Here is a 19692-nt window from a genome sequence, read left to right as displayed (position 1 = left end):
CTAGTGCACCCATCTTATTATTTAGACTTCTAGCATTTGTGTACAAGCACTTTAAAAACTTGTCCCTGTTTATTAGCCTGCCTTTTTCTGATGTGCCAGTTTCTTTTTTATGTGACTGTTTATCATCTGATCCAGCCCTTACATTATACTCTTCCGTCCTCTGCTCCTGACTATAACCTGGAGATTCTCTATCATCAGACTCTCCCCTAAGAGAAGTCTGTGTCCGATCCACACGCTCCTCTGCAGCAGTCGGCTTTCCCCCATCTCCTAGTTTAAAAACTGCTCTACAACCTTTTTAATGTTTAGTGCCAGCAGTCTGGTTCCACTTTGGTTTAGGTGGAGCCCATCTCTCCTGTATAGGCCCCTCCCATCCCAGAAGTTTCCCCAGTTCCTAATGAACGTGAATCCCTCCTCTCTACACAATCATCTCATCCACGCATTGAGACTCTGAAGCTCTGCCTGCCTACCTGGCCCTGCCCGTGGAACTGGGAGCATTTCTGAGAATGCCACCATAGAGGTCCTGGATTTCAGTCTCTTCCCTAGCAGCCTAAATTTGGCTTCCAGGACATCTCTCCTACCCTTCCCTATGTCATTGGTACCTGCATGTACCACGACCACCGGCTCCTCCCCAGCACTACACATAAGTCTGTCTAGATGCCTCGAGAGATCCGCAACCTTCACACCAGGCAGGCAAGTCACCATACGGTTCTCCCGGTCATCACAGACCCAGCTATCTACTTTTCTAATAATCGAATCTCCCATTACTAACACCTGCCTTTTCCTAGAAACTGGAGTTCCCTCCCCCGGAGAGGCAACCTCAGTGTGAGAGGCAACCCCAGCACCATCTGGAAGGAGGGTCCCAACTACGGGAAGGTTCCCCTCTGCTCCCATTGACTGCTCTGCTTCCCTGGGCCTTTCATCCTCCTCAACAGCGCAGGGGCTGTCTGAGCAGAGGTGGGACAATTCTACAGTGTCCCGGAAAGCCTCATCAACATACCTCTCTGCCTCTCTTAGCTCCTCCAGTTCTGCCACCCTGGCCTCCAAAGTCCGTACATTGTCTCTGAGGGCCAGGAGCTCCTTGCACTGAATGCACACATACGCCACTCGCCCACAGGGCAGGTAATCATACATGCAACACTCAGCACAATAAACTGGATAGCCCCCACTCTGCTGCTGGGCTTCTGCCTGCATTGTCTCCTAGTTAATGGAAGGGTGGTTTACAGAAAGGGGTTTTGAAATGTGGTTTGGTTTATAGGTTTAAAGGGGACTACAGGGAAGGGGTTAGGGCCAAGAAGGTACTCCCAACTCCCTTCCCACTCCCCTTGCAAAACTCTCTGTTAGCAGCCCCTGATCGCTTGTGCACGGCTTTATAAAGCCCTGGCCTGAGTGAATGCCCCACCCACTGATGAAGCATTTATCACGAGACCGAGTCTGACCAGTGTAGGAAATTGGGAATCACGGGTAGATTATTGTATTCAGAAGTGGGAACAAACTGGAGATGTGGGTACTGAGGATGGAATATTGGGGCTGCCTTGTCTTAACATGTGGGGCTCATTGGTTAGCCAACGGGTTCCTATGGGCAAATAGTGAAGAGGCAGCAGAAACTTCCACCCCCTCCATTAATGCTGTACGTCGGTGTGCGGCTGTAAAGGCCCCAGAAGGAGGCCAAGAAGAAGGAGACCCATGGGTGGAAAAGTTTCCCAGGGATGGGAAAATAAATTAGAATGTGGAAAAATTGACACTGAGGTTTTAATCCGAGGACTTGACCCCCCTCCACAGCACCAGCACAAGTATCCTTTAGAAGCAGAGGAAGGAATAAATTCTACCATCGAAAGCTTGTTAGAACAGGGTGTTATTGTGGAAATGGCGAGTACTAATAATGCCCCAACGTGGCCTGTACTAAAAGGGGCTGGGAAGACCTGGCGAATGTAAACGCAGTAACCCCCTGCCTCTGCCCCGGGAGTGGCCAAGTACCAAGAAGTGGCTGCTGCAGTAGCAGCAGGGGCACAGTGGTTCTCAGTAACAGACTTAGCAAATGCCTTCTCTGCCATTCCCTCGCACCCCGAGTCCTGGTACAAATTTGACTTCACTTCCAGGGGACAACAGTTGTGTTTTACAAGGGTCCCCCTGGGTTTTCATAATGCCCCAGCAATTTGTCACTCCCTTGTGGTCAAGATGTGGGAAACATTGACTCAGATGTCGACGCCGGGCTGGGACAGTGACCGCTACCGAGGACCGTTCCCCTTCATGCCCCAAAGTGCCATATGGGAGGTGAGAGACCTTTTGAAATCTCTGCTCTCCATTAATCAAATCACGTTCACACCTTGCAAACTGCTGCAAAACCACCATGAGGATTCTTCCCCTCAAGAGATTCTATAAGCAACAATTCCCCTTTATCTTGCTCCAGAGACGCATCGCTCTGCTGAGCCACAACCAACTCCCTCTGAGTGTCCCTTAAAGCCAGAATCACCTCTGCCCATCCAGAGGGTTTTTATACAACCCCCTTCCAGGCAAGCTGCTAGACTCCATAGTTAAAAGGTTAGAGGCCTCTCTTTCCCTTTGCCGCCCTTCTTGCTGGCAACAGGCGAGTTACCAAGCTCAACACACACAAGCTTTGGAATTATTTCCTTTGTGTTAAAAGTTTCCACACTGTCAGTGGGTAAAACAGTCAAATCACCTCCATGCTCTCCTGTGCCCTGGTCATGGTATCAACCTGGTTTAACAGAGTTGTCATAGCTTTACCCAGCAACACACTAGCAACAGGCACAACAGAAGCACCAGAATCGCCTGGTCCCTGGGACTTTGTTAAGACACTAGCTGGACACTAGATTATGACACTAGCTCCTATCTATCTATCTATCTATCTATCTATCTATCTATCTATCTATCTATCTATCTATCTATCTATCTATCTATCCCCACACACCCCCTGTATCTATCTATCTATCTATCTATCTCCATCCACCCCCTGTATCTATCTATCTATCTCCATCCACCCCCGCTATCTATCTACCCCATACACCCCGTCTATCTATCTATCTATCTATCTATCTATCTATCTATCTATCTATCTATCTATCTATCTATCTATCTATCTATCTATCTATCTAACCCCACACACCCCCTGTATCTATCTATCTATCTATCTATCTATCTATCTACCCCATACACCCCGTCTATCTATCTATCTATCTATCTATCTATCTATCTATCTATCTATCTATCCCTACACACCCCCTGTATCTATCTATCTATCCTTATTTCTCTAGTTACGGGTCTTCCTCCTTGTCTTGGACCCCCAGCCCCAGACACTGTGACCGCTCGGGGAAGGAGTTGCTGTTTCTTATAAGGAAGTGGCCATGCAAATAAGGGTGTCCGTTTCCTGTTTAAATCTGTGCCTCTCTCTGGCCAGGCTACACCCAGATTCAGAATCCGAAGCCCCAGGTCTGTGCAGTTACCAGCCAATCCCGTGAGAACCTTCCCCTCCAGCACCAGGGGAAATGAGGCTTTGGCTCCAATTTGTTCTCATTATAGCGGCTTTGGAAGGTAATTTCTCCCTCCAACTCCTTGCAGAGGCAGAGGAAGATTTTATTATTGCTATGGGTACTCATATGATTTATAACATGGTTTATTTGCAGGTGTCCGGTCACAGGTGCAGCTGGTGGAGTCCGGAGGGGATGTGAAAAAGCCCGGAGACTCTCTCCGCCTCTCCTGCAAAGCCTCCGGGTTCACCTTCAGCAGCTACTGGATGGACTGGGTCCGCCAGGCTCCTGGGACGGGACTTGAATGGGTCACTCATATAAACCCTAGTTTGGGTACTGCATACCCTGATTCAGTGAAAGGCCGATTCACCATCTCCAGGGATGATTCCAAGAGTGAGCTGTATCTGCAAATGACCGGCCTGAAGCCCGAGGACACCGGCCGCTATCACTGTGTGAGACACACAGTGAGGGGAAGCCGGGCTGAGCTCAGACAAGAACCTCCCCCTGCAGTGATCAGAGAAGCGGTTTGGTGTTGGGGGCGCCCCAGGCCTGTAAGTGACAATGAGATCAGTTCTGGGAAAGGGCCAAGCAGCAGCAAACCCTGTTTATTCTTATTATTGTTCCTCCTCCTTAATTCTACTGAAGGTGAAGGAGTTGACACAAGCTCCCACAAAGGACAGAACATTCTTATTTGGGCCCCTGCCTCTTTCTTTCCTCTGCCGGGGACACATTCTGAGCCCACCCCCAGCCTCCCGGACAGGCACTGATGCAGAGACATAAAGGCCGGAGCGGAGCAGTGTGAGAAACTGCTCTGAGCTCCTGCAGAACACAGGCCATGGAGCCTCAACCAGGTTCACTCCGGTTCAGTCTAGCGCCCCCTTAGTGTCACCAGTGTCAGTGACACATTCCAGCAGAAAGACCCGGAACTCTCAGCTGTTGGCACTAGACTACACCAAGACTGTTTGTTTGTTTGATTTTTCCCCCTTTGTCTGGTTAATTGAATAATTTCCCCACCAATGCTGCTCTTCTGGCACAAGAGACATTTCCTTGGGAGGAAAAAAGATCCTGGGTTAAACGAATAAATAAATAACCCTCAAATATTCATTTTCTGGTTTTACTAATAATACAAAACGGGGGTCAGTGAGAGAAAGGGGGGGCTGCAGAGGCCCCTTCTCCCGTCCACCACGAGGGGCAGCAATGAGCAAACACCACGGCAGAGCCTTGGGGACAAGACGGGGAAGGGGCACCACACTGCGGGTTAGAAAACATCATTTTCAGCTCTGTACCTACACAAACTGCTCCTTGTACATAGAGCCCGCAGGTGCCCTTTGACTCCGCCTCGCTTATCAAATCTCCGGGTTCCACTTCCGCGCTGGGTCCGTCAGGCTCCTGGGTAGCAGCCGGAGCAGGTCGCCAGGGTGGAGCACACAGGAAAGAGTTCACACTACACCGATTCACCGAAAAGGCGATTCATTGTCCGGGGCCGAAGGTGGGGGGGCAAATGGGGCAATTTGCCCCCACAAGAATATAACGTTCTATAGTTCTGCAACTTTTTTTATGGAAGGGGCTCCTGAAATTGCTTTGCTTCAGGCCCCCTGAAGCCTCTGCGCAGCCCTGCCTGGGTCTGGAGCTTTAACCACAATTCCATCCAGTTGCTCTTTATACACCGCAAACAAGCCATGAGGCAAATTCAAAGCCAAGGTGCCTAGAGACCCTTCCAAACTACACCCCTTTCTGCAGCCCTTGGGTCTATTTCTCTCCATTTGCCATCATGCTCAACCCATGGAGATCTCTTCTCTTGCTCTCTGTTCTCTCTCTCTCAAGTGTGTGCTTGTTCCCTAGAGTTATATCGATAAACAGTTACATTCTATATTGTCCTATGCACTGGGCACGTTACCGGTATCTTTGGTGATCACAGGGGTCCGGTGTGATGTGGAGCTGGTGGAGTCTGGCGGACGACTCAAAAAACAGGAGAGTCTCTAAAACTCTCCTGCAAGGCCTCTGGGTTCCCTTTCAGCAGCTCCTGGATGGACTGGGTGCGTCAGGCTCCCGGGAAAGGGCTGCAGTGGGGAGCCTGGATTAGGTCTGATTCCGGAGAAATCTACTATACAAACTGGGTCAAAGGGCGATTCACCATCTCCAGGGACAATCCCGATAACCTGCTGTATCTGCAACTGACCGGCCTGAAGCCCGAGGACACCGCCCGGTATCACTGTGCTAGATACACAGTGAGCAGAAATCCACTCACAGCCATGCAAACCCCCTGGGGCAGCACAGGGAGGGGCTGTCACTTGTTCACAGTTAAGAATGAGATTTTCCCCCGAGCTGACTACAGGAGGTAGATGCACAACTTGGGATTCCAGCTCACTTCGGTGGCTTTGAAATTCTTAGCCTAACCGGCCAACTACAAGACAAGTGACATTCTTGGCCACACTGAACATTGGTTTGTTTGTCCGGTAATTCATAGGACACACAGAGACATTGCTACATACTCAAGACATTGACGAGGACTCTCCAGATTCATATAATTTAGGGCCAGGTCAGGATATTACAAGCATCTAGTCTCGCCTCCTGTTTGTGGATAACACGTACCTATAACATAACCACACCTGCTCACTGACCGTCCCTAGCAAACCTGCTCCTTGACTTCGCACCCATCCTTCTCGTGCAGCAAGCGGCCAGACAACAGCAGCGGCAGGTGCTTCCGAGAGAAGTTTCTTGTGAATAGGACAAATGGACTTTTCGCAGATCAATGAAAATCCTATGGATTTTATTCCCTTATACAGTGTGTGTTGAAAATAATATTGACACTAATACTAAGAAGAAGAAGAGTGACATAACACTTCTGTGCAGCTGATTTTTTTTTTATTAACCCCACTCAAAGCAATGGGAGTTCTCTCTCAATCACACTAACACATGCGTACAAATACCTGCAGGGTTATAATCCTAGACTGGAGATTCTTTCAGGTACCGACTGTTCATTTTCACTACATGATTTAGCAGAGTTTAGCTCTTTAGGACTTCTGGCCTATGACATTCAAAGCAGGCTAGGGGTACCCACACCTGGTAATTCCACAGACCCAAGGGGCTGAGAGTCTCTCGGTGCAGCCTGGGCAGGGAAAGGGACAGATTTAAACAGCAAACTCTCACTCTAATTTGCAGATCCTGCTCCTTATAAAAGAGACAAACTGATTTGATTTATTAGTTTCAGTAGGGCTCTGGGGAAGGGAGGGAGATTGTCCCAGACTCTGCGTTTGTGCAGCGACGGGCACAGCAGCCACCCCAACCCCCTTCCTGGTTTCCTGTGAGACCCACCAGTCATTGGGGTGTGACATTATTGACATGAACTGTGACCATATAGATCATTGTTGCAACCAAGGTCCTATAGATGCACCAAATCCTGTACAAAGGATATCAAATGAGGTGTGTATGGAAAGGTTGTAATTTGCTGGCTATGATCATGCTGTCTCTATGTGTGCATAATTTTTGTATTTGAAGTTATGAATATTGGCTATGTACTTGTTTCTCAGTGTGTTTGGTTCTAAGTAGCATCAGCCAAGCATTTTGAGACAGAACTATTCTGAGGAAGTGCCCAAGCAAGAAACACTTAACTGACAGTGGACCTTGGGAAACCCCAATCCACATCCGAGGAGCCTTCCTGGGAACGTTAAAGGTACCCTGTGAGCAATGGCTGCCTCCCGCAAACTGAGTCATGCGTGTGACTCTAAACTCCATCTTGCTGCAGTGATTTTCCACAGTATGAAAAAAGGGGTCCTTCCACATGGCAGAGGATATAAAAGGCCCTAGAAACCCTTTCATTTTATTTTCAATCCTGCTTCTGATCTCTGGAGGATCTATGCTTGAAACTGATGCCCTGAACAAAGGACTGAATGACCTATCCAAACTGGGATGTTTTCACTCCGGAGATTTGATTGATTTAAATCACCAGTAATCCCATCAAGGCTGAAATAAGAACTTTGCAATTTTTGTATGTATTTGATTCCATTTAACCCATCCTAACTCTCATCTCTATTTCTTTCTTTTTATGAATAAACCTTTAGATTTTAGAGGCTAAAGGATTGGCAACAGCATGATTTATGGGTAAGATTTGACTTATATATTGGCCTGGGTCTGGGGCTTGGTGCGTTGGGATCGGGAGAACACGTTTTCTTTTACTGGGGTGTTGGTTTTCATAACTATCCATCCCCATAAGGAGTGTGGCTGGTGGTGATAATGGAAAATTGGAGTATCTAAGAAATTGCGTGTATGACGATTCCTGGTTAGCCAGTGGGGTAAAACGGAAATGCCATTGGGAGCTTTGGGGGAGGTACCCGCTGGTGACGGCAGCGTGTGGATCCCTCTGCTCCCTCTCCCCCAGGGGAAGGATGTGGTGCTGGCTGCTTCGGGGAGTGGCGCATGGCCAGGGGAGGCAGGGAGCCTGCCCCCAGCCCCTCTGTGCTCCACTGCCACCCTGGAGCTGCTCCAGGTAAGCAACACCAGGTGGGAGCCCAAACCCCTCCTGCACCCTAACCCTAACCCTAAGATGAGCCCTGAGGGAAGGTCCGTGGCAGTGCAGAGCCCCGAATGAAGATGATTGACTGGAAGGGGGGTCACTAATCTAGAGGTGTCCTCCCTGCTCAGCCCGTGGATAATTCTGTGTGGGTTAAATTCACGCTGTGTGGAGGGCCTTACACAAGGGTCTCTGCCTGTACTGTGTCCCGCCAGCCAGAGGAATCTCTTCACCCTGTGCAGCAGTTTAGAAGGGCACAATCCTGATTCCCCTGCCGCAGCCTTCCCCCTTCTGTCCACACTTAGGCCTGTGCCGGGTGGTGGGATATGGGCCTGTTTCACGCACACTCCTGCTGTGCCTCGTACACCTTTGATTGGGGCAGTTTGGGGTCCCCACACTAGTGCTGACATCAGCCAATGTGCAGAGCGGGGGGAGAATTCCATGTGCGCCGGGTGAGCAGAGACACAGCAAGAATCACGCGATTGATGAGTGTTCCCAGGGCACAAACAACCGACATCTTCAACTGGAGCCATCGGGACCAACCCCCGAGAGACAGAAAAGCGGCGCCATTGCGCCAACAGGTCCCCGAGCCGAGAAGAAGGGGCTCGAACGGACACCAGTGTTATTCCCCACGTCTCTGCTTCCCAGCGAAAGGGGGAGTTTGGGAAGAAATACAAACACGTGTCCAAAGGCCATTCCTGCCCCTGGGCACAGAGTGCCTAACTGCCCCGGCTGCGCTCACACGCCACAGGAAATAGCTTATTTCAACAGCATAACAGCAAATGGATTTTCCTTTGTTCTCTCGCCTTACACATGGACCGGCTGTGTCCAATGGCCACCGTGCCCCGTGTTGGGGACCCACATTGCTGCACCTCTCTGGGGGTGCTGGCCGCCCAACTTCTCAACATCAAACTCAGGGACACTCAATAACGAGTCCCCTTTAAACAGCTCATCCTGTGCGCACAGTAGGAAAATCGGTATTGCAATGACAGGCCCCAGCATTGTATGCTTAGGGTGATACATGAATTTACCAGGGCTTGATCAAGTATCAGGCACCATGTTCAGGGCTGGCTCTAGGTTTTTTGCTGCCCTAAACAAGAAAAAATTTTGGCTGCCCCCATCCCAGCCTTGGGCTCCCCCTTCCCCTGCTGCCCCAGCCCTGTTTTCTCCATCCTCCCACACCCCTGCTGCCCCAGCCCTGGGCTCTCCCCCCAACCTGCATCCTCCTGCTGTCCCAGCACTGGGTCACTGGCAACTCGCTTCCAGGGCAGGTCATTCAGCAGGAATTTTAGATGTGAGGAGAACACAGACAGGATTGGTTCCCATATGGTTACAGAACTGCAGTAAAGTGGAACAGTTTTCAGCTTGCGTGATTGGAGGATATCTGGATGCATATTATAAGACTGTCCTCCATAAATGAGGAAAAGTTGAGGTGCCTTTATTATTCTTTTGTTCCACTCTTTCTTTCTATGGGGAATTTGCCAATTCAATATCACTGTCTTCCTTTTAAACAAACAAAAGGCAATGGCTGTTGAAAATAGCAATTCCAGTCCTAAAAACCACTGGGAAGCATTTCTTGCTCAATTTTATCCTACTTTTTCTACAGCAAGTTACAGTGGATCAGTATATTTGGTTTGGGAGAAATGAAGTAACAGCTGCCCAAATTGAGCTTGAGCACTCCTGAATTGTGAGGTGTTCAAATCTGGAAGGCAGGTGCTAGATTCCCTTTCTCAATATTAGCTAAATCTGGAAAGGAAAAGTCAATTTCTGCTTCCATGGCTCAGAAGTGGAAATCCTCCTACGTGCCTGATACTGTATCTAAAGCTGCCCAGCTCCAGTAGAGCCTCCCCTCCCTTACTTTTCATTTTAAATTCTAGTGGGATCCATGTACCTCCCTTGCTAGGCTTCAGATAGAGACAGACACTGTCCATTTAGTCCACCAATTCCTTCTTTGGGGGCTGCAAGGTGAGGTCACACCAGTATCCCTAATCCAGTCTGGGGATGTCTTCTGAAGGGGATATCTGGGCCAAAGCCTTCTACTCTTTGGGCACACTTGTTCCCAGTTCACAGTGCCACCCCCTTCCATTCACAGCAAGCTGCAGCATGGCTCAGTTACCTCACTCCCTACCCCTCCCTTTCCTGTTGATAGGTGCCAAGGGATTGCTGGGAAATGTAGTTCTTTCCCTACTTCAGGGCTGGCTCTATAGGGAGGGAGCTAACCAAGAAACTACAGCTCCCAGGGTCCCATGGGTTCTCAGCTCCCATGCTGGATCCCCTGCTGCTCCATGGCTCCCCTTCTGTATGGTTGTGAGAGGGGAGGAAGTGAGTAAAAAAAAAGGATCGCCCAAATGCCGCCCCTGCTAATGTGCTACCCCAAGCACCTGCTTGTTTTGCTGGTGCCTAGAGCCGGCCCTGACCGTGTTAAAGACACAGTCCTTGTACACGGTCTAGTCCATCACTCTCCTCCGTGAGCTCGGGGCTGGGATCTGGAGCCCACTCGCAATTGAATTTCCCAGTCCCTTAGGAAAAGGGGAAGGTGCAAATGCAGCTACTCCCCTCCCCTGCTGAAAACCCCTCAATCCCCAGACCTGCAGCTCTCACACTGAGAAGCTGCAGCCGCGGGGGTTCAAGCAGTAAAATAGTTATTTACCCTTTCCCCAAATACACAAACCAGGGGTCACCAGATGAAATTAATAGGGATCCGAAAACGCCCTGTGCCCGGCGCTGCACAGACACTCAGGCCAGGACAGTCTGACTCCCGCACCCGGAGCGCTGGGGCGAGTCACTCAGATCACTGGCAGCAGGAGTGTGTGTCTCTTATAAAGCGGGGACATGCAAATGAGGGAGACAGTTTCCTGTTTATATCTGTGCCTCTCTCTGCCCAGGCTGCACCCGGAGACACAATCCGCAGCCCCTGGGTCTGTGCAGTGACCAGCCAGTCCCTGAGAACTTTCCCCTCCAGCACCCGGGAAAATGGGATTTTTGCTCCTCGTAATTTTCGCTGTAGCCGCTTTGGAAGGTATTTTCCTCCTCCGAATAACGGGCAGAGTGAGAAGAATATTGTGTTACCGCTGTTTTTATACCGATATTAATGGCCTGTCTTTGTTCTCAGGTGCCCGGTCCCAGGTGCAGCTGGTGGAGTCCGGAGGGGATGTGAAAAAGCCCGGAGACTCTCTCCGCCTCTCCTGCAAAGCCTCCGGGTTCACCTTCAGCAGCTACTGGATCACCTGGTTCCGTCAGGCTTCCGGGAAGGGGCTGGAGTGGGTCACTGAGATTAGCAAGGATGGTAGCACCACAAGCTATGCAGACTCCGTTAAAGGGCGATTCACCATCTCCAGGGATAATTCCAACAGCCTCGTGTACCTGCAAATGACCGGCCTGAGAGCCGAGGACACCGCCCGGTATTACTGTGCGAGAGACACAGTGACACAAACCTACTTGTGGTAATGCAGAAACCCAGGCTGCGGAATCCCCCTTTCCCCGCTCGCCACACGAGGGCAGCAGATGCACAAACAGCTCCAGGCGAGGCACAGCAGTGAGGCCTGGCATAGGGTAATGAGAACCTGCTAGCAGGTGTTAACCCTTTCCTTCCCTTGCAGTGTCACCCCTGGCGGCACCAGGCCCAGCTCAGCCTGTGGTGCAGGGATCACCGAGATCCTGGACTCAGCCCGCTCCGCTCCCCCTGGAACGGGGCAGGGCTGGGGTTCTGAAGATGGCATTCCGGCATTCCTGACCTCAATGGGGGGAGCGAAGGAGCCAACCCACAATAGATTTCCCAAATTTAATATAGCGACCAGGGTGAGAAGCCCCCCAACCCTCAGACTTTGTGCACCAATAACGCGGGGATTGCGCTGAGGCCCAGCTGGGATGCTGTGCCGCGAGGTTGGCTGGAATCGCTCCGGGAGAGGCTGTGACGCAGGTAGAAGCAGAGACCCAGAGGTGAGAGGTGAGGGGGCACCAGGATCAGAGAGCCCAAGGCTCGAGGCGGTTCCTGGTGTCTGCTGCTCCAGGCATCTCATTTGTCTTGTGAGTGCATGTCCGGACCAGCCCAGGTCAGATGAAATCGGGGAATGTTTTACAGAGTAAACCGGTGCCACCCAGGCTTTCAAAAAGAGCAGAGGGACCGTAGAGGGACACTTCTGGCTGGGGGGGGGGGGAAATGGGGGAGCTGAGACCTCCCTGGTTTGTTTCTGAGAACCAGCCACCCCACTGGGACCCACCATGGCCCCAAACGAGAGTAACTTCTCCCCTCCCCCAATCCCCCCTCATTTCCTCTCTCCCTCCCACGGGCCCACCAGCCGAATGTCACAGTTCACTTTCTTCCCCCGTGTCTGATTCTGCCTCATTGTCCCTGTCCCAGTTTTTACAACAATGTCAGTAGTTTGAGGTGCAGGGAGCTGGATAATGTCCCGTTAACCCCAGTAACCTTAATCTTCTCCTTTCGCACCAACCCGCCCCCTCGTCCAGCGAGCCGGGGGCTGCCCTGCCCCGTGCTCACCGCAGGCCTGTATCATCCCTGTTCACATAGCGGGGGCAGGGCCGGCTCTAGGTTTTTTGCTGCCTCAAACAAAAAAAAATTTTGGCTGCCCCCACCCAGTCCTGGGCTCTCCCCCGCCCCCACACACCAGTGCCCTCCCCCACCTGTTTCCACTGCCACCCCAGCCCTGGGCTCTCTCCCCCCCGAAAACGTGACCTCGTTCACCACAGCAATCCCCATTTACACTTGCAGTGGGATCAAACCGTTTCTCCTATTTTCATTTCACTTTAGTATAAATCTCGCCCCCCCATCCCCTGCACCCCGTCTTTAGTGCTCCAAATGCACATGGAAGGCACAGGGACTAACCCTCAAACCTGGAAAGGGATGGGGATCTAGGAAAGAGGGTTCAGGCAGGGGAGCAGGTGTGGGGGTGCTTGGGGGCTCCACACTGGCAGAGAAGTGGGGTGTGATGTACTCGTGGAGGAGGAGAGGGGGTATCAGGAGGGTTGTGGGAGAAGAGGTGCGGGGGAGGGTACAAGGGGAGAGGTGCGGGGGAAGGGAGTGTACAAGGGGAAGGGGTGCAGGTGAAGGAGCGATGGGGGGAGGTACAAGTGGAGAGGCTGAGAGTGGGATGGGAGGTGCAAGGGCTGAGAGGGGCAGGTGCTGCCAGCTGCTTCCCCAGCCACGTGCAGGCAGAGCCAAGAGGACGGACACTGACCCCGAGGTGCCTGAGCCACGGGGTTCCCCTGGCAGGACAGTACCCCCCGCTGCCCCGCTCGGAGCTGGGCTCTGCCTCTCCCGTCCCTGGCACTGTGGCATCCGGGGCAAGCAAAGCGGGGCTGAGGTGGGGGAGGTGCATGGCGGGCTGCATCCGAGGGCAAGAGGGGGCACCTCCCTGGCAGCTTGGCCTGGCCAGCCACTGGCCCCATCAGCGCACAAGCCGGGATCCACGCCCCCTGCCCACAGGAGCGGCGCCAGGGTTTCTGGCAGCCTAGGTAGAATGTGGGGGGTGGTATTTTGTGCCCGCCCCATGAGGCACACTGGACCTTCCGGTTCCACACCCATCGTGCTGCCGAAGAAGGACCTGCCCCTGAAATGCCGCAGGTGACAGCGGCAGTCACTGAGCTGCTAAATTGCCTGGCGCTGTTTTCTCCGGCACGTCAGCAGAAGCTCCTTCTTCAGCGGCGCCGGAAGCTCCCGTGGGGAGCGCACAAAATGCCGCCCCCCCGAATCCTGGTACCCTCGGCGACCACCTAGGGTCGCCTAATGGAAGCGCCGGCCCTGCCTACCCAGCCCGGTGGTGCCCTGCACAACCCACTCAGGCAGGGAAACGCTGTGCCACCCTGGGAGACTCAGAGCAGCAGCAGTGGTGGCAGCAGGACCCTGCATCCCGGGCCCTGCTTCCCTCCCTCCCTGGCTCCTCACACACTGCGGGAGCCCCTCTTGCTGTCGCAGCCTGGGCTCGGCTCCAGGGCACGATGCTCTGGCTCTCCAGCGGCAGGGCTCTGGCCAGGGCCGGCTCCCGGCTTTTTCCCACCCTAAGCAAAAAATAAATAAATAAAAGGAGCCGGAGTGCCACCCCTTGGAAAGTGCCGCCCCAAGCACATGCTTGGCGTGCTAGTGCCTTGAGCCGGCCCTGAGCCGGGGGCAGGAGTGACACCCCCAGAGCACAGCTGTGGGATGGGTATGAGAAGGGGCTTCAGGGTGGATGCACATGACACAAGTTTTTAACTCCACGGGTCCATGGGAATCTCCCACATCGCATCAAGGTCGAGCACAACCTACTCCCCTGCTCAACCTCAGCCCCTTCCCATACACACCACTGGTCTCGCTGACATAAATGAGAGACGTCCCGGGAGTGAGAACATTGGAATGTGGCCTGAGTCATGTGTCTGACCTGCCAGGAAATAGTTCCCTCTAGCACGTGTCAGTGGAGCTGGTCCCTGCTGGGAAGGGGTGTGGACAGGGGTTTGATCCCAGCAGGGCCACCCGGAGGATTCAGGGGCCTGGGGCAAAACAATTTTGGGGCCCCTTCCATTAAAAAAAAGTTGCAATACTATAGAATCCTATATTCTCATGGGGGCCCCTGCAGGGCCCAGGGTCTGGGGAAAAATGCCCCATTTGCCCCCTCTCCCCCAGGCAGCCCTGGTTCCTAGTTCTCTCCCAGAGCTCCAAGTTATCTTCACTCTCCAGCGCGTGGGTGACCCAACCCCTCCCCATCACTAACGCTAGAGACTGGCCGTTACACAGCCTCACTGAGCTGAGTTTCACCCCCGCACACACACACCCTTTAGTCATATTTTTACTTCCTGAACAGTCAACCTCAGTCATTTGTTTCTAATAGATTTAAAACATAATTTTCCTCATTATGTGGCAAATCTCCACAGGCATCTCTGAGTCTCCCGTGGCCAAATAACATGGCTGTAATCCGGCCCCAACATTTCCTTCGGGGGAATCGAGCACCTTCCAAACATCTCTTTATTTTCCCTTTGTCAAAAATGTGTTTAGCATCCCACTGCACTGTGCCTGGCGCTGCACAAACACACGGGCTGAAATAATCTGACCCCCTCCCTCTGAGTCCTACTGCATGTGACACATCATATCAGATTTTGTTTCTCTTAAAAGGAGGAGAATATGCAAATACGGAATAGAGAATATTCAAATTCCCCTTCAACCCCCCCCTCTTCCCCCGCCCAGGTTGCTCCCTTAGAGATAATCCAGAACCACTTGTGTCTGTGCGTTTATCAGCCAATTCCCCTGAGAACTTTCCCCTCCAACACCAGGGAAAAGGGTCCTTTGGCTCCGTTTGTTTTTCATTGTAGCCGCTTTAGAAGGTATTTTAGCCCTGTAACTGTGCTGGAGGAACAGGGAAGATTACACTGTTGCCACTGAAATTGGAGTAATTTGTAACCTATCTTTATTCTCAGGTGTCCAGTCGCAGGTGCAGCTGGTGGAGTCCGGAGGGGGTGTGAAAAAGCCCGGAGACTCTCTCCGCCTCTCCTGCAAAGGTTCCGGGTTCGCCTTCAGCAGCCACCGGATGAGCTGGGTCCGACAGGCTCCTGGGAAGGGGCTGGAGTGGGTCGCCTACATTTACAGCACCAGCATATACTACAGTGACTCGGTAAAAGGGCGATTCACCGTCACCAGTGATGACCCCAACAGTCTGTTGTACCTGGAAATGACCGGCCTGAAGACCGAGGACACCGCCCGGTATCACTGTGCGGGATTCACAGTGAGGGGAAGCCGGGCTGAGCTCAGACAAAAACCTCCCATTGCGATTAGCACAGAAACTCCCAGCTGCTTTGATGCCACCAGTCAGGCTGCTGGGGGTTCTCACCAGCGAGTCAGTCTGTTCGGTTTGGAACGGTTCGGATTCACCCGCTGCTTTAGGCAACCCTAGGGCCACAGAAAGCAGGATCCAGGGACCGGCCCTTTCTCACCGGGACTGGGGGGATTTACACTCGGCCCCATCAATTACCCTGCCTGGCCGGAGTCTCAGTCCTACCCCCCAGGACTGTGCCGGACGAGCACCGAGCATTCCCCTTTCACTGCAGCCCCTGCTGCTCTTTGTAGGGCAATCGCCTCATCACACCCAGGTTTGGCACCTGTGTAGTCAGGGGTGGCAGGGCCCAGGCCCTTCCCTCCTTTGCCGCAAGCCAGCCTGATCCAGGGAAGCAGCGCTGTCCCGGCCAGACGGCTCCATTAGGAGAGTTTATTTGGGGGCACGGCAGGGTAGTTGCTGGCCCACTGGGCTGCTCTTGGGACACGTGGGCTCTAATCCCAGTTCTGCAAAAACTTGGCAGCCTGAGTCCAGAAGAGACCCCCGCCCTGTATTTACCGTGCAGACAGCAGAGGCAAAGGAAACCAACCTGACCTCCGCCAAAAGCTTCCTCCCCAACTGCATGAGAATGTATCTCCTGGTGGTGCTCAAGGGCTGCAAGGAACAACGAGCCCATTCGGTACAAAGGAGAGTAAACAAACCCAGTGGTTTAATTTCACTTTCTTCCCCATGCTTCATTTCACAGCGGGCATATACAAATATAGATGTGTAATGCCCACATCTCCAATACTGTGCACACTGGGTAAGAATGGGGTCCCTAGCCTTTGTTCATCAGAGGATGGAGATGGATGGCAGGAGAGAGATCACTTAATCAGTGCCTGTTAGGTTCACTACCTCTGGGGCACCTGGCATTGGCCACTGTCGGTAGACAGATACTGGGCTAGATGGACCTTTGGTCTGACCCGTTACGGCCATTCTTATGTTATGTTCTTATGTGGTCCCCTCATCTCAAAAAAGATATACTGGTCTGGCATTAGAAAAGGTTCAGAGAAGGACAACTAACATGATTAGAGGGGTTGGAATGGGTCCCATATGAGGAGAGATTAAAGAGGCTAGGACTCTTCAGCTTGGAAAAGAGGAGACTAAGGGGGGACATGATAGAGGTCTATAAAATCATGAGTGATGTGGAGAAAGTGAATAAGGAAAAGTTATTTAACTGTTCCCACATTATAAGAACTAGGGGCCACCAAATGAAATTATTATTACTAATATTGACATTTTTATTATTACCGTTGGAGTTGGGGGTGGCTGTGGTCCAAGCACCTAAGGCAGGGGTGACCAACCTGAGCCTGACAAGGAGCCAGAATTTACCAATGTACATTGCAAAAGAGCCACAGTAACACATCATCAGCCCCCGCCATGAGCTCCCCCCAGCTCCCAGTGCCTCCCCCTCCACATACCCCGCCCCCGCATGTCTCCTGCTTGCCGTGATCAGGTGTTTTACATGCAGGAGGCTCTGAGAGGGGATAAAGAGTGGGGAGGGCACAGGACGTTCATGGGAAGAGGCGGGGGGCATTGGAGGAAGGGATGGAGTGGGGGCAGGGCCCAGGGCAGAGCAGGGGGTTAAGCAGTGAGCACCCCCCCATTGGAAAGTTGGTGTCTGTAGCTCCAGCCCTGGAGTCAGTGCCTATGCAAGGAGCTGCATATTAACCTCTGAAGAGCACTGTTCCCTCTAAACTGTGCATGTGTGCGTGCGTGCACAGATCCAAAACCCCACGCACATGGTGAAACACAGTGCACACAAAAAATGAAATACTACATCAGAGCCAGGCCGAAATATCATTTATGGGTGACTTTCGACATTGTTCGCCCGCCATCTGTCAACACAGCCGGATTCTACTAGCTGGCAAGAGATGGAAAGGATAAGGAGGGCAATGAATCGTACCCCTCCTCACCAGCATTTTGAACATGGAATGTTGATCACATCAGGACGGTTGGGACCCACACATCTCCCTGTAGTCTGTTCATTTGCCTGTGTACAAACTCAAGTACATGCGAATCAGTCAAATTGCCTGGCCATAGTTGGTAAGGAACTGCAAAGATTTCCCAGAAAGGAACAAAGTGTTGTTTTCGTGATTGAAACCGTTCAAGGGCATTGGACTTCATACATTTACTCAGGATGTTTTACCATTTTCCCACGGTTTTTTGCCGCATTTTTTTGCTACTCACAAACTTCCGGTATCCTGATCTGAATGATCTCCTGTTTGTCCCTTTTGTCAAGTCACGCTGTTCAGCGCATTAAAATAGTAGCCATATATTAAAAGTATTAATTTTAAATAAACCAATCTGGTAAAAAATCAATCCCAAAATGTCACTTTCTAGCGGTCTAAAGCATAAAAGAACAGCGACTTCATTTAAATCTGGATGGCTGGATGAGACTATAGAGAGGGTTACACCGAAATCACATAGTGTAATGCTTGTTAAACTCTGTGAAATATTCACATGTGATGAGGACAATGGAGTGGTTTGTGTATATTGTCGAGATGCCAGAGATTCAGGAGAATTTTCAACAGGAAGAATGTGGAACAACATATGGAAGTTGGATTTCTTAAAGTGTCATCTGTCAAGCAAAGCTCATATAGATGGTGTAACAAGACTTAGAAACAAAAACCCTTCCTTACGGAGCAGATTGCTTAGCATGATTCTTGAAAGTCCAGCTGAAAAGCAGAGGAGGCAAATTAATCTTGAATGCAAGTGCTCAAACCCAGAAGAAATCAAGGTACTTATTGACAGTGTGTTGTTGGCTATTAAAATGAACAGCTCAGTGCTTTTTGTTCAGGATATTCATGACCATAAGGAAATGAGCACATACCAGCGAGCTGGAGAAGTAAAAATTATGCTTTTGAATTTCTTGAAATTATCAACTGCATTGTCCAAAATGACCTCATGCATGAAATAGCATCGGCAATGTTTCATAGTCTTGCTGTTGATGAAAGCACTGATATATCCATTAACAGATACTTGATATTCTACTTTAAATATAGATCCATAAATTCTGCAGACTATAAAACTTTGTTTGGTGGACTATTACAATTGCAAGAATGTGATGCTGTTTCAATAGTGTCCGCAATCAAAGAGTTTTATAAAAAACACCAACCTGATCTAATGAAAATGGTGATGTTCATATCTGATGGTGCCTCCGTGATGTTGGGCAAACTCAATGGCATGGCAGCTCAGCTGAAACGTGATGTTCCACACTTAGTGCAGCAACATTGCATTCCACACCGGGAAGACTTGGGGATTTCCGATGCATGGAAAGAGGTCAAGCTGATAAGAGACATCAAAACCTTAATGAGAACTGTCTATACAGTGTTCTGTCGGTCATCCAGGAGAAAATGCAAATTTCAGGAAATAGTGGATGCTTCTGAAAGTGAATCAGTGGCTTTCAGGCCACTCAATGAAGTGTGCTGGTTATCCAGGCACTTTTTGCACTTTGAGCAATTATTCACAACTATAATCCTCTTCTGGAATATTTTGAACAAGACAAAGATACTGATTCAGTTTCTAAATACTGCCACTGAATAGCATGGAATACCAAATAACATTAGAAGTTTTGAATAATGTTTTGTTGGTGCTGGCTTCACTATCCATGCTGCTCCAGAAACAGGGCCTTACACCTCTTACACCCAAGGTAAACTGGACAAGGTCAGAAGACAGTACCTTGGAGATTCAGACTTATGGAGTGACAAAGTTAAGGCTCTCTTAGATATGAGCTCTCAAGAAAATAATGAAATTGATACCAGCTCCATAATAACTTTCATAAACATCTTGTGTTCACATTTGGCAGACAGGTTTCCAAAGGATGAAGTCCAGGAGGTCCACTTTTGACTGTGCAGCAATAGTTAAGTGTGACTTCAATTTTGGACTTCATCAGGTCAAATCC

At 50.9% G+C, this 19692-nt stretch overlaps 3 gene segments (V, D, J or C); all 3 read left to right on the top strand.

Annotated features, from left to right (window-relative positions):
- The first annotated feature begins 3500 nt into the window (after positions 1-3500).
- LOC123347544 lies at positions 3501-5465 on the top strand. The segment is given in 3 exon segments: positions 3501-3546; positions 3639-4006; positions 5325-5465. Coding segments are annotated over 3 exon segments (555 nt in total).
- Positions 5466-10965: 5500 nt separating this feature from the next.
- LOC123347543 lies at positions 10966-11439 on the top strand. The segment is given in 2 exon segments: positions 10966-11011; positions 11105-11439. Coding segments are annotated over 2 exon segments (381 nt in total).
- Positions 11440-13064: 1625 nt separating this feature from the next.
- LOC123347542 lies at positions 13065-15683 on the top strand (the record flags this gene model as incomplete). The annotated part of the segment is given in 3 exon segments: positions 13065-13074; positions 15253-15303; positions 15397-15683. Coding segments are annotated over 3 exon segments (348 nt in total), but the record flags the coding sequence as incomplete, so codon positions are not given.
- Positions 15684-19692: the final 4009 nt, after the last annotated feature.

Source organism: Mauremys mutica, chromosome 13 (genome assembly GCF_020497125.1).
Source record: "Mauremys mutica isolate MM-2020 ecotype Southern chromosome 13, ASM2049712v1, whole genome shotgun sequence".
Lineage (NCBI taxonomy): Eukaryota > Metazoa > Chordata > Testudines > Geoemydidae > Mauremys > Mauremys mutica.
The sequence above is the reverse complement of the archived record's forward strand: the minus strand, read 5'-3'. Positions and strand labels throughout refer to the sequence as shown.